Source organism: Elephas maximus, chromosome 21 (genome assembly GCF_024166365.1).
Source record: "Elephas maximus indicus isolate mEleMax1 chromosome 21, mEleMax1 primary haplotype, whole genome shotgun sequence".
Classification (NCBI taxonomy): Eukaryota; Metazoa; Chordata; class Mammalia; order Proboscidea; family Elephantidae; genus Elephas; species Elephas maximus.
The window spans coordinates 41,136,378-41,148,733 of record NC_064839.1 but is presented as its reverse complement, the minus strand read 5'-3'; the positions used below and the strand labels follow the sequence as shown (position 1 = coordinate 41,148,733).

Genomic DNA, 12,356 nt, shown 5'->3' with positions numbered 1-12,356 from the left:
TTCATTGTCTTATAGTCCTGTTTTGCAAAGCAAAAATTTTTAACTTTGATGAAGTCTCACATTCCTTTTTTTCTTGTTGTGGATTTTGTTTTTAGTTTTCATATCTAAGAACTCTGCCTGACCGAGCATCACAAAGATATTTGTCTGTATTTCCTCCAAAAAGTTTACTACATTTTACATTTAGGTTTGTGATTCATTTTAAGTTAATTTTTGCATAAGATATGAGTTACAGATTGAGGTTCATTTTTTTTTTAACATACGAACGTCCAGTTGTTCTAACACTATTTGTTGAAGAGACTATCCTTTTTCCGTTGACTTACCTTTGTTGAAAATCAGTTGGCCATATTTGTGTAAGTTTGTTTTGGATCTTCTATTCTGTTCCACACTGGTTGGATTATTGTAGCTTTGTTTTTTTTCCTAATTGTGCTTTAGATGAAAGTTTACAGAGCAGATTAGTTTCTCATTAAACAATTAATGCACACATTGTTTTGTGACATGGGTTTCCAACCCCACGATGTGTCAATACTCGCCCCTTCTCGGCCTTGGGTTCCCCATTATCAGCCTCCCTGTCCCCTCCTGCCTTCTCTACCTTGCCCCTTGGTTGGTGTGCCCATTTAGTCTCGCTTTGTTTTATGAACCTGTCTAATCTTTGGCTGAATGGTGAATTTCAGGAGTGACTTCAGTACTGAGTTAAAAGGGTGTCCAGGGGCCATACTGTCAGAGTTTCTCCGGTCTCTCAGACCAGTAAGTCTGGTATTTTTTTGTGAGTTAGAATTTTGTTCTACACTTATCTCTAGCTCTATCTGGGACCCTCTATTTTGATCCCTGTCAGAGCAGTTGGTGGTGGTAGCCAGATACCATCTAGTTGTGCTGGATGGAGTCAGTCTGGTGCAGGCTGTGGTTGTTGTGGGCCATTAGTCCTGTGTACTAATTTTTCCCTCGTGTCTTTGGTTTTCTTCATTTCCCCTTGCTGCAGACAGGGTGGGACCAGTGGAGTATCTTAGATGTCTGCTCACAAGCTTTTAAGACCCCAGATGCTACTCACCAAAGTGGGATGTGAAACATTTTCTTTATAAAAACTATGTTATGCCAGTTGAGCTAGATATCCCTTGAGACCATGGTCCCCAGCCCTCAGCCTAGTAATTTGATCCCTCAGGAAGTTTGGATGTGTCTGTGAAGCTTCTTTGACCTTGCCTTGGTCAACTTTTGCTGGTTTCCCCAGTATTGTATACTGTGTTACCCTTCACCAACGTTAATACTTACATATTGTCTTTTTAGTGTTTTTCCCTCCCCATCCCTCCCCTCCCTTGTAACCATCAAAGATTGTTTCTTTTTGTATGTAAACCTTTTCATGAGTTTTTGTAACAGAGGTCTCATACAATATTTGTCCGTTTGTGGTTGACTTACTTAACTCAGCATAATGCCCTCCAGATTCATCCATGTTGTGAGAGGCTTCACAGATTCATTGTTCTTTGTTGTATTCCATTGTGCGTGTCCATTCATCTTTGATAGGCTCTTACGTTGTTTCCATCTTTTTGCTATTGTGAATAATTCTGCATGAACATGGTATACATATGTCCATTCATGTGGTGACTCTTATTTCTCTAGGATATATTCCTAGGAGTGGGATTGCTAGATCATACAGTATTTCCGTTTCCAGCTTTCTAAGGAAATGCCATATCACTTTGCAAAATGGTTATGCCATTCTGCATTCCCACCACCAGCAATGCATAAGAGTTCCAGTCTCCCCACAACCTCTACAACATTTGTCATTTTTTGTTTTTTTTAGATTTGTGCCAGTAATGTAGGGGTGAGATGGCATCTCGTTGTGGTTTTGATTTGCATTTCTCTAATGGCTAGTGATGGCTGCTAGCATTTCCTCCTGTGTCTCTTAGCTGCCTGCATGTCTTTGGTGAAGTGTCTGTTGATATTTTTTTGCCCATTTTTTAATTGGCATATTTGTCTTTTTGTTGTAGAAATGTTGGATTTTCCTGTAGATTTTAGAGATTAGAACTTTGTCAGATCTGTCATAGCCAAAAATTTTTGCCAGTCTGTAGGTTCTCTTTTTTACTCTTTTGTTGAAGTCTTTTGATGAGCAAAAGTGTTTAATTTTTAGAAGATTCCAGTTATGTAGCTTATCTTCTGGAGTTTGTGTATTGTTAGTTATGGTTGTATCATGTATTAGGGCCTCTAGCTAGTGGTTAAGTGCTACAGCTGCTAACCAAAGGGTCGACGGTTTGAATCTGCCAGGCGCTCCTTGGAACGTCTATGGGGTAGTTCTACTCTGTCCTATAGGGTCGCTATGAGTTGGAATCGACTCGACGGCAGGCACTGGGTTTTAGCGTTGACCCTATCTTTTCTTCTGTGGTGTTTATAGTTAGGTCTTTGATCCATTTCGAGTTAGTTTTTGTGTATGGTGTGAGGTATGGGTCCTGTTTCCTTTTTTTTGTACAGATGGACATCTAGTTTTGCCAGCACCATTTGTTAAAAAGACTGTCTTTTTCCCGTTTGATGGACTTTGGGCCTTTGTCCAAGATCAGGTGACTGTAGGTGGATGGATTTACATCTGGGCTCTCTGTTCTGTTCCACTGGTCAATGTGTGTGTCATTGTAACAGTACCAGACTGCTTTGAGTACCATAGCTATATAGTAGCTTCTGAGGTCAGGAAGTGAAAGTCCTCCTACTTTATTCTTCTTCTCAGTAGTGCTTTACTTATCCTGGGCATCTTCCTTGTCCATATAAAGTTAATGATTAGTTTTTACATCTTGTTAAAGAATGCTGTTAGTATTTGGATTGGGATTGCATTGTATTTGTAGATTGCTTTGAAATCAGGTAGTAAGAGCGTTCCACCTTTGTTCTTTTTCAAAATTGTTTAGGCCACTCTTGTTCCTTTACTTTTTTCCATGTAAATTTTAGAATCAGTTTGTCAATCTTTACAGAAAACCTCCTTCTGGGATTTTGTTGGGAATTTCGTTGAATCTGTAGATCAGTTTAGGAAGGAGTGACAATTTTAACGATATTTAGTCTTCTAGTCCATGTATGTGGTATTCGTTGTTGTTGTTAGGTGCCTTTGAGTCAGTTCCGACTCATAGTGAGTGACCCAGTGTACAACAGAATGAAACACTGTTCACTCCTGCGCCATCCTTACAGTTGTTGCTATGTTTAAGCCCATTGTTGCACCCACTGTTTTAATCCATTTCGTTGAGGGCCTAACCCTCTACTTAACCAAGCATGATGTCCTTCCCCAGGGACTAGTCCCTCCTGATAGCATGTCCAAAGCGCAGGAGGCAAAGTCTTGCCACCCTTGCTTCTGAGGAGCATTCTGGCTGTACTTCTTCCAAGACAGATTTGTTCGTTCTTTTGGCAGCCCATAATATATTCAGTATTCTTTGCCAACACCATAAATCAAATTCATCAATTTTTCAGTCTTCCTTATTCATCATCCAGCTTTCGCATGCGTATGAGGCGATTGAAAATACCATGCCTTAGGTCAGGCACCCTAGTCACCCAAAGTGACATCTTTGCTTTTTAACTCTTTAAAGAACTCTTTTGCAGCAGACCTGCCGGATGCAATACATTGTCAGATTTCTTGACTGCTACTTCCCTGGGTGTTGATTGTGGATCCAAGCAAAATGAAATCCTTGGTAACTTCAGTCTTTTCTCTGTTTATCATGATGTTGCTTATTGATCCAGTTGTGAGTATTTTTGTTTTCTTTATGTTGAGGTGTAACCCATACTGAAGGGTGTAGTCTTTAACCTTCATCAGTAAGTGCTTCAGGTCCTCTTCACTTTCAGCAAGCAAGGTTGTGTCCTCAATGTATCGCAGGTTGTTAATGAGTCTTCCTCCAATCCTGATACAGCACATTCTTCTTCAGATAGTCCAGCTTCTCAGATTATTTGCTCATCATACAGACTGAGTAAGTATGGTGAAAGGATACAACCCTGATGCACACCTTTTCTGATTTTAAACCATGGAGTATCCCCTTATTCTGTTCATATGACTGCTTCTTGGTCTATGTATAGGTTCTGTATAAGCACAGTTAAGTGTTCTGGAACATATCTCCATTTATTCAGGTCTTTTTAATTTCAAGTTCCAGTTGTTCATTGCTGGTATATAGAAATACAGTTAATCTTTGCGTACTAACCTTGTAGTCTACAACCTTGGCAGACTCATTTATCAGTTCTCTACAGGCTTTATTTTTGCAGGTTCTATGGGATTTTCCACATAGACAGTCATGCCATCTGTGAATAAAAATAGCTAACTTCTTCCGTTCAAATTCGTATGCATTTTATTTCTGTGGCTGGCTTATTGAACTTGATACAGCTTTCAGAATGATGTTGAATAGTAGTGGTGAGAGTGGACACCCTTGCCTTGTTGCCAGTATTGAGGGGGAAAGCATCAGTATTTTACCATTCTGTGTGACATTAGCTGTATGTTTCTCACGGGTGTCTTTTATCAGTTTAAAGAAGGTCTCTTCTTTTCCTCATTTGCTGAGAGATGAATTTTGTCAAATGCCTTTTCTCCATCTGTTGATATGATCATGTGTGGTCTTCTTTAGAAGTCTGTTCATATGGTGGATTACAGTGAATGTTTTTTTAAAATTTTGAACCAGCTTTTTCCAGGATAAAGTTTTATGGTAAGTGTAAATTTTTCTGAGAAAAATACATTACTTGGTCATGACTTTTTTTTTTTTTTTGGGTACATTGCTTGACTGCTAACCAAAAGGTTGGTGGTTCAAGCCCAACCAGTGGCTCTGCGGGAGAAAGAACTGGTGATCTGCTTCTGTAAGGGTTAACCAAAACCAAACCCAGTGCCGTCGTGTCAATTCCAACTCATAGCGACCCCACAGGACAGAGTAGAATTGCCCCGTAGAGTTTCCAAGGAGTGCCTGGCGGATTCGAACTGCCGACCCTTCGGTTAGCAGCTGTAGCACTTAACCACTGCACCACCAGGGTTTCTTCTGTAAGGATTACAGCCAAGAAAACCCTGTCACGTTGGTTCGTTATGCATCAGAATCAACTTCCACAGCACCTAACAACAATAACAACAACAGTTATGTTCCAAATAAAAGTCTATGTGAAATTTGCAAAAGCTAGGTGAATCTCTGTGGGCAGGATTTATTGACTGGTGCCCACAGTATGTGCTCAGTCTGGGCATCCAGGCAACTCTTTTGTTGGTGTCATTGTCAAGATGATAAGTAGATGTGTGTGTTCCTTCTTTGTTTAACTGGAATTCTTTAGGCTTCTTTGAAATCTCTGTTATTGACAAGACAAAATATGCTTTTGAAAGAGACCTAAGATGCAGTATATTAGTTTCTTTTTTGAGAAGTACATTAATAGAATTGGAATGTCTGTTAATTAATTAGCTTCAGCAAATACTTATAAATCGAGACATAGAGGGTCCATGTCCACATGGAGTGTAGAGCATAGCAGGAATTGCAAACATTAAATCATTAGAAGTAGGATTAAAATTATAGAGGGGGATGTATGGACTGGCATGGAAGCCTAGAATCAGGGACCTTAACCTAGTCTTCAGGGACAGAGACAACCTTCCTAAGAAAATGATGTTTTAGATGAGTAGGGGAAGGTACTATACAGTGCAAACCGCCTTTTTCTTGATGAAAATATTTCACCTTGATGTGAAACCTTCATTCCTGTCTGTCTGACCACCCTATTATGTGATTTCAGGTGGAGAGTATAGTGAAGATGATGTAAATGAATTAGTGAAGGAAGATGAAGTGGATGGTGAAGAGCAGACACAGAAAACCAAAGGGAAAAAAAAGGCTCAGAGCATTCCGGCCAGGTGATGCTACCCTCTAAAGTCCTTAGAAGTCAGGGGCTGTTGTCACGACCCTCTTATTGCTAGGATTTATCTGATCGTAGATTTCGTACTGACAGGGGTGCTTGCTTTTTTTCTCTGAGGGAAACATTTGCTGATATTTTAGGGTTAAATTCTTGGTCTGTAGCAAGCTTTAAAAATTTCTGAGCTTTAAAAACAAAATTTTTAATAGGTAATGTGTACACATGGTAAAAACAAAAAGCTTATCAGGACAGAAGTGTGTACTCTAGCTCTTGTTGCTTTTCCTCAAAAGAGCTATGTTACCAGAGATGTTCTACACATGTACAAGCATGTATGTATTTCCCATCCTCTTTTTCTAAATAGACTTTATTTTTTGGAGCAGTTTAGGTTTGCAGAAATTCCTGAACAAAGTTCCTGTATCACCCCTCCCCCTGCACATCATCTCTCCTATTTTTTTCTTGTTGTAAAAATATGTGTAACACCACATTTGCCAGTTAGACGTTTTTTACATGTACAATTTAGTGATATCAATTACATTAACATGTTGTGCAGCCATCACCAGTAATCGTTGCCAAGTATTCCATCACCATAAAAAAACTCACTGCTTCCTAAACAACAGCTGAAACTATTAACATCTTACATTCCTGTGGTACATTATAATCGATGAACCAATATTGATACGTTACTCTTAACTAATATCCATAGTTTACATTAGTGTTTACCTTTTGTGTTGTACGGGTCTTTGGCTACCCTCTTTTGTAAATACAAATAATGGCAAACTCTGCATTTCTTTTTCACTTTACTTATTTCACATCTTAGAGATGGTACATTGGCAGTACATTTAGATATGTCATTCTTTTCAGTGATTGCATGATAGTATGTTATATGGATAGACCATGCTTTAAGCATTCCCTTACTGAGGGACATTTAGGTTGTACCTAGTCTTTACTACAACAAACAAGACTGCAGTGAGTATTCTTTGTATATGTTTTTGTGTACATGTACAAGTATATCTGTAAGTTAGATTCATACACGTAGAATTATTTGATTCAAGGTTATATGCCGTTAAAAATTTTTCTATAGATATTAGCAAATTGCTTCCCATGGACGTGGTACGTATTTACACTCCCACCAAAACTATGTGAAAATTCTGACGGGTTATTTAGCTCAGATAAGGGCATCTTCCATAGAAGTCTTTTACCTCACTTTGATTGGTGTTTCTGTCTTCCTGGGCACTGAAGCAAAAAGCAGATTGTAGTTTTTAAAAAGGAAAAAAAATGATTTTAGGTATCAGATAATTTACCTGAAGTCAAAATAGTATTAAGAAACAGTTTATTCTTACAAGTCTTGAACTCACTTCTTTTGTCCTTGAGTTCTTCTGATTCCAGCTTTTTGTATCTTCCAAAAGTGGAAGAAACTGATTTTTTTTTCCTCTCTTTCTGAAAGCTCTAGAAAGAAACAGTGCAAATAAATTTGAAGTTCTTCTTATAGAACATATTCTTCAAATGGAATAGGTTTCAAAAGTCAAAAATATTTGGTATATGTATGTTCTTAGAACACTTTCTGGATAGATTGATTCTGTGAGGTGATTTTGGGTGTTTTCTTGGTGAAATTAGCTGGTCCTGATGCAGAGGTTGAACACTATGTTTTGATTTGAAGTGCTTGGAGAAAATGCTAACACTCAAGGTGCACTTCTTTTTTTCTTCCAGAAAATCTCACCTTGCTCTGTCCTCCAAGTGTGTTAGTTAGTAGTACCCAGATTTAAAAGTTTTCCTGGGCTTGCACGATTGCGTTTGGAATTGAAGCAGGAATAACTGAAATCATTTTACATTCTCTGTCTTGTCTTTCCTTTTTGTTGTGACTGTTGGGGATCAGGAAGAGAAAACAAGGTGGCTTCTCATTAGAAGGAGAGGAGGAGGAGGATGCAAGATCGGGATCTGGAGGAAGCAGCAGCGAGGAGGAAGATGCAGTTGCAGAGCAGGGAAAGGGCATCGGGTCAGAGGATGCAAGAAAAAAGAAGGCGGATGAACTCTGGGCCAGCTTTCTCAATGATGTAGGACCAAAATCAAAAGTGCCCCCCAGTACACAAGTTAAGGTAATTCAAGAGATAATAATAATAACACTTCTCCAGAAATCCCCTAAGTTCCCCAGATAACTTTTATTTACAAATAGAGATTTAAAGCTTACAGCAAAAGTCAGACTCGATGTCTTTTGTTAGTAACCCTACTAATGAAGAGGAAAGCATTCCATATAGTAGAAAAATAAGGCTTCCTGATTAAATTTCCAATATGTCTTTAAATGTTTGTAAATGAAAGGTTTAAGAACAGCCCTGAAGGGTGTGCTTGGGTGGTTCTTTTATGTTTTATCCTTTGGTGAAACCGGTTACATTTCTTCCTTTTTTTATAGAGAGGAGAGGAGACTGAAGAGACAACTTCAAGTAAATTGTTGGTCAAAGTAGAAGAGCTAGAGAAGCCTAAAGAAACAGAAAAGGTCAAAATCACCAAAGTGTTTGATTTTGCTGGTGAAGAAGTCAGGTAAGGTGACCTTCAGAAACTTTGAAACTAGTTCTTTTAAACATGAGCCTCTTTCTAAATGATTTTAGACATCTATCCTCATTCCAGTCTTTCATAATATTTCAGAAGAGTTATATATAAATTGAAGGAAATGGTGGCTCCATGAATTATCAGAGAACATTGGTAAGATCCTTTCATATATGGTAATGTAGTTTCTGGGTGTTTTGAAGTGGTCTGCTGAACAGAAGCAAGAAAATGAAGAACTAAGTGTTTAGTTCTGCTTGGCCATTGCCATGCTTTATGACCTTGGGTAAGTCATTTCTCCCTTAATTACTTTTCCTTCACTGTGAAGTATGAGCCCCAGTGAGGCCTCTGAAATCAGCTAAGAATTAGAAGTATTAGGAAAGAAATTGGGTTCCAATATTATTTCCTCACTTCCATATTATTTTTTAAATTGACACATGAGGTTTGTTGACTACAGTTCAGAAAACCAGTAGAGGCTTAATAATGCTTTGACCAGTTTTGCCTCCTGGCTATCAGTAAGGAATACATACTAAGAATTTCCTCTCCCTCGTTTATTTACATTTCATAATGTGAAAACAGCAGATCTGTAATTTACAGTAAATTGAGAATATGTGAATTGCTAATAAGTTAATTGTGTTCACAGTTATTTTCCTTGGTAGTAATTAGATCTGTAGGTTCTCTGAAAAATGTAATTTCCCCTAAAATTTTTATTCTGATTACTAGTTTCCAACAATTATTTTATCCAGGGAAAATAACATTTTGGAAAAAAGATTTTGGCATTATAAGTTTTATGCATGGTATGGGGCATAGCTTTTCATTATTTAAAAAAAAATTTCTGCCCGAGTTTTTCTTCTAAAAAAAAAAAAAAAAGTTAGGAATAAATGTAACCAGGGATGTAAAAGACCGTTACAAAGAAAACTGTAAAAACATTACTATAAGGAACCAAAAGGGAGCTATATAAATGGAAAAATGTGCCATGTTCACGGATAGGTAGACGCAACATTGTGAAAATAACAGTTCTACCCAAAGTGATTTACAAATACAATGTAATCCTGATCCAAATACCAGCAACATTTTTTAAAGAGTTGGAAAGACTTTATCATTAGCTTTGTATGGAAAGGGAAGAAGCTGCCCCGGATAAGTAAAACACTATTGAAGAAGAATAAAGTAGGAAGACTCGTACTACCTGACCTCAGAACCTACTCACCCAGCTGCGGTAGTCAGAACAGTCTAGTACTGGTATAGTGACGGTTACATTGACCAGTGGAACAGAACTGAGAGCCCAGATGTAAATCTATCCACTTAGGGTCACGTGATCTTCAGCAAGGGCCCAAAGTCCATCACATGGGGAAAAGACAGTCTTCTTAACAAATGGTGTGGCAAAACCGGATGTCCGTCTGCAAAAAAATGAAACAGGACCCATACCTCACACCATACACAAAAACTAATTCAAAATGGATCAAAGACCTAAATATAAAGCCAAAAACTGTGAAGTTCATAGAAGAAAAAATAGGATCAACGCTAGAGGCCCAAATACACAGCATTAAGAGGATAGATTAACTGGGATCGTCTGAAAATTAAACACATATGCTCATCAAAAGACTTCACCAAAAGAATAAAAAGATAGCCTACAGACTGGGAAGAATTTTTGGCTATTACAAATCAGACAAAGGTCTCATCTCTGAAATCTACAAGAAAATCCAACACCTCTACAATAAAAAGACAAATAATCCAATGAAAAATGGGCAAAGAATATGAACACTTCACCAAAGAAGACATTCAGGTGGCTCACAGACACATGAGGAAATGCTTGCGATCACTAGCCATTAGAGAAATGCAAATCAAAACCACAGTGAGATACCATCTCATCCCGGCATTATTGACACAAATCAATAAAACAGGGAATGACAAATGTTGATGAGGCTGCTGGGAGATCAGAAGTCTTATGTACTGCTGGTGGGAATGCAAAATGATACAGCCATTTTGGGAAACAATATGGCACTTCCTTAGAAAGCTAGAAATAGAAATACCATATGATCCAGTAATCCCACTCCTAGGACTGTATCCAAGAGAAATAAGAGTCATCATATGAATATACATATGCACACCTGTATTTGTTGCAGCATTGTTCACAATAGCAAAAAGATGGAAACAACCTAGATGCCCATCAGCTGATGAGTGGGTAAACAAACCATGGTACATAAAGACAGTGGAGTATTATGCAACAATAAAGAACAATGATGAATCTGTGAAGCATCTCATGACGTGAATGAATCTGGAGGGCATTATGCTGAGTGAAATAAGTCAATCACAAAAGGGCAAATATTGTATGAGACCACTACTGTAAAAACTCATGAAAAGGTTTACACACAAAAAGAAACAATCTTTGATGGTTACGAGCTAGGGGAAGAGTGGGGATGGAAAAACACTAAATAGACAATAGATAAGTGGTAACTTTGGTGAAAGGTAAGACAGTACACAATACTGGGGAAGCCAGCACAGCTTGTACAAGGCAAGGTCATCGTAGCTCCATAAAAAAAAAAAAATCCAAATTCCCTGAGGGACTGAATTGCTGGACTGAGGGCTGTGGGGATTGTGATCTTGGGGGACATCTAGCTCAGTTCGCGTAACATAGTTTATAAAGAAAATGTTTTACACTCAACTTTGGTGAGTAGTGTGGAGGGCTTTAAAAGCCTGTGGGTGGCCATCTGAAATACTCCACTGATCTCACCACTTCGGAAGCAAGGGAGAATGAAGAAAACTAAAGATACAAGGGAAAGATTAGTCCAAAGGACTAATGGGCTACATCTACCATGGTCTCCATCAGACTGAGCCCAGTACAACTAGATGGTGCCCAGCTACCAACACCGACTCCTCTGACAAGGATCACAATAGAGGGTCCCAGACAGAGCTGGAGAAAAATGCAGAAAAAAATTCTAACTCAAAAAGAAAGGCCAGACTTGCTGGCTTGATAGAATCTGGAGAAACCCTGAGAGTATGGGCCCCAGACACCCTTTCAACTCAGTAATGAAGTCACTTCCGAGGTTCACCCGTCAGCCAAAGTGTGGACAGGCCCATAAAACAGAACGAGACTTAATGGGGCACACCAGCCCTGGGGCAAGGACTAGAAGGCTGGAGGGGAGAGGAAAGCTGGTAATAGGGAACCCAAGGTTGAGAAGGGAGAGTGTTGCCATGTTGTGGGGTTGTTAGCCAGTGCCATAAAACAATGTGTGTACTAACTGTTTAATGAGAAACTAGTTTGTTCTGTAAACCTTCATCTAAAGTACAATTTAAAAAAAGAATATCACAGTCAACACCCGTATACCTACCGTCCAATTCAACACTTGTTAATATTTTGCCCCCCCCCCAGTAGCTATATGTGTATTTCTCTTTTTGTTTTACATGAAGCATTTGAGAATTACTTGTAGACATTGTGATACTTTACTTATAGTTTGGCATGTGTCTCCTAAGTATAAGAGCTTTCTCCCTCATAACAGTGTCACTCTCACATCCAATAAATTTAAGGTTAGTGCAGATAATCTTAAACTGTCTGTGGTGGACGGTGCTTCAGAATTTTTAGTCTTTTGCAGACCTATACTTTTTTGTAAATATAGTGAAAAGGAATTACTAGAAAAATTTCGCATGGCATGTGACTCATCCTGCCAGTTTGATTGAACTGGTCTGTACTCTGTTGAATGAAGTGAGTCTGCTGATCGTGTCTTGAATATTGTGACATTGTCAAATTGTTGAACACGTTTCTAAATACCATTTCTGTACCCATCTTGTACCAATAACAGGTAGTTTTGCAGCCCATACTTTGAGTAGCACTATGGAACCAACTCGACAGCACTGGGTGGGTTTTATATACAATTCTATTGAAATTTTCACCAGTTATCCCAATAATGTTCCTTATACCTTTGTTTCTTACCCAGTCCAATATCCCATCCAAGATTATACACTGCGTTTAGTCTTTTTGGTGTTGTCATGTGCTGTCAAATCATTTCTGACTGCTATCGACC

The 12,356-nt window shown here is 38.6% G+C and overlaps 1 protein-coding gene across 2 annotated transcripts in view; it reads left to right on the top strand.

Annotated features, from left to right (window-relative positions):
• Window positions 1–12,356, top strand: part of CFDP1 (craniofacial development protein 1) — a 145,153-nt gene that overhangs the window by 2,686 nt on the left and 130,111 nt on the right. For both annotated transcript variants that reach the window (XM_049864991.1, XM_049864992.1), the window contains exons 2-4: window positions 5,689–5,803; window positions 7,676–7,895; window positions 8,207–8,334. In XM_049864991.1, coding sequence (XP_049720948.1) covers window positions 5,689–5,803; window positions 7,676–7,895; window positions 8,207–8,334 — 463 coding nt within the window. The remainder of the gene's footprint in view (window positions 1–5,688; window positions 5,804–7,675; window positions 7,896–8,206; window positions 8,335–12,356) is intronic.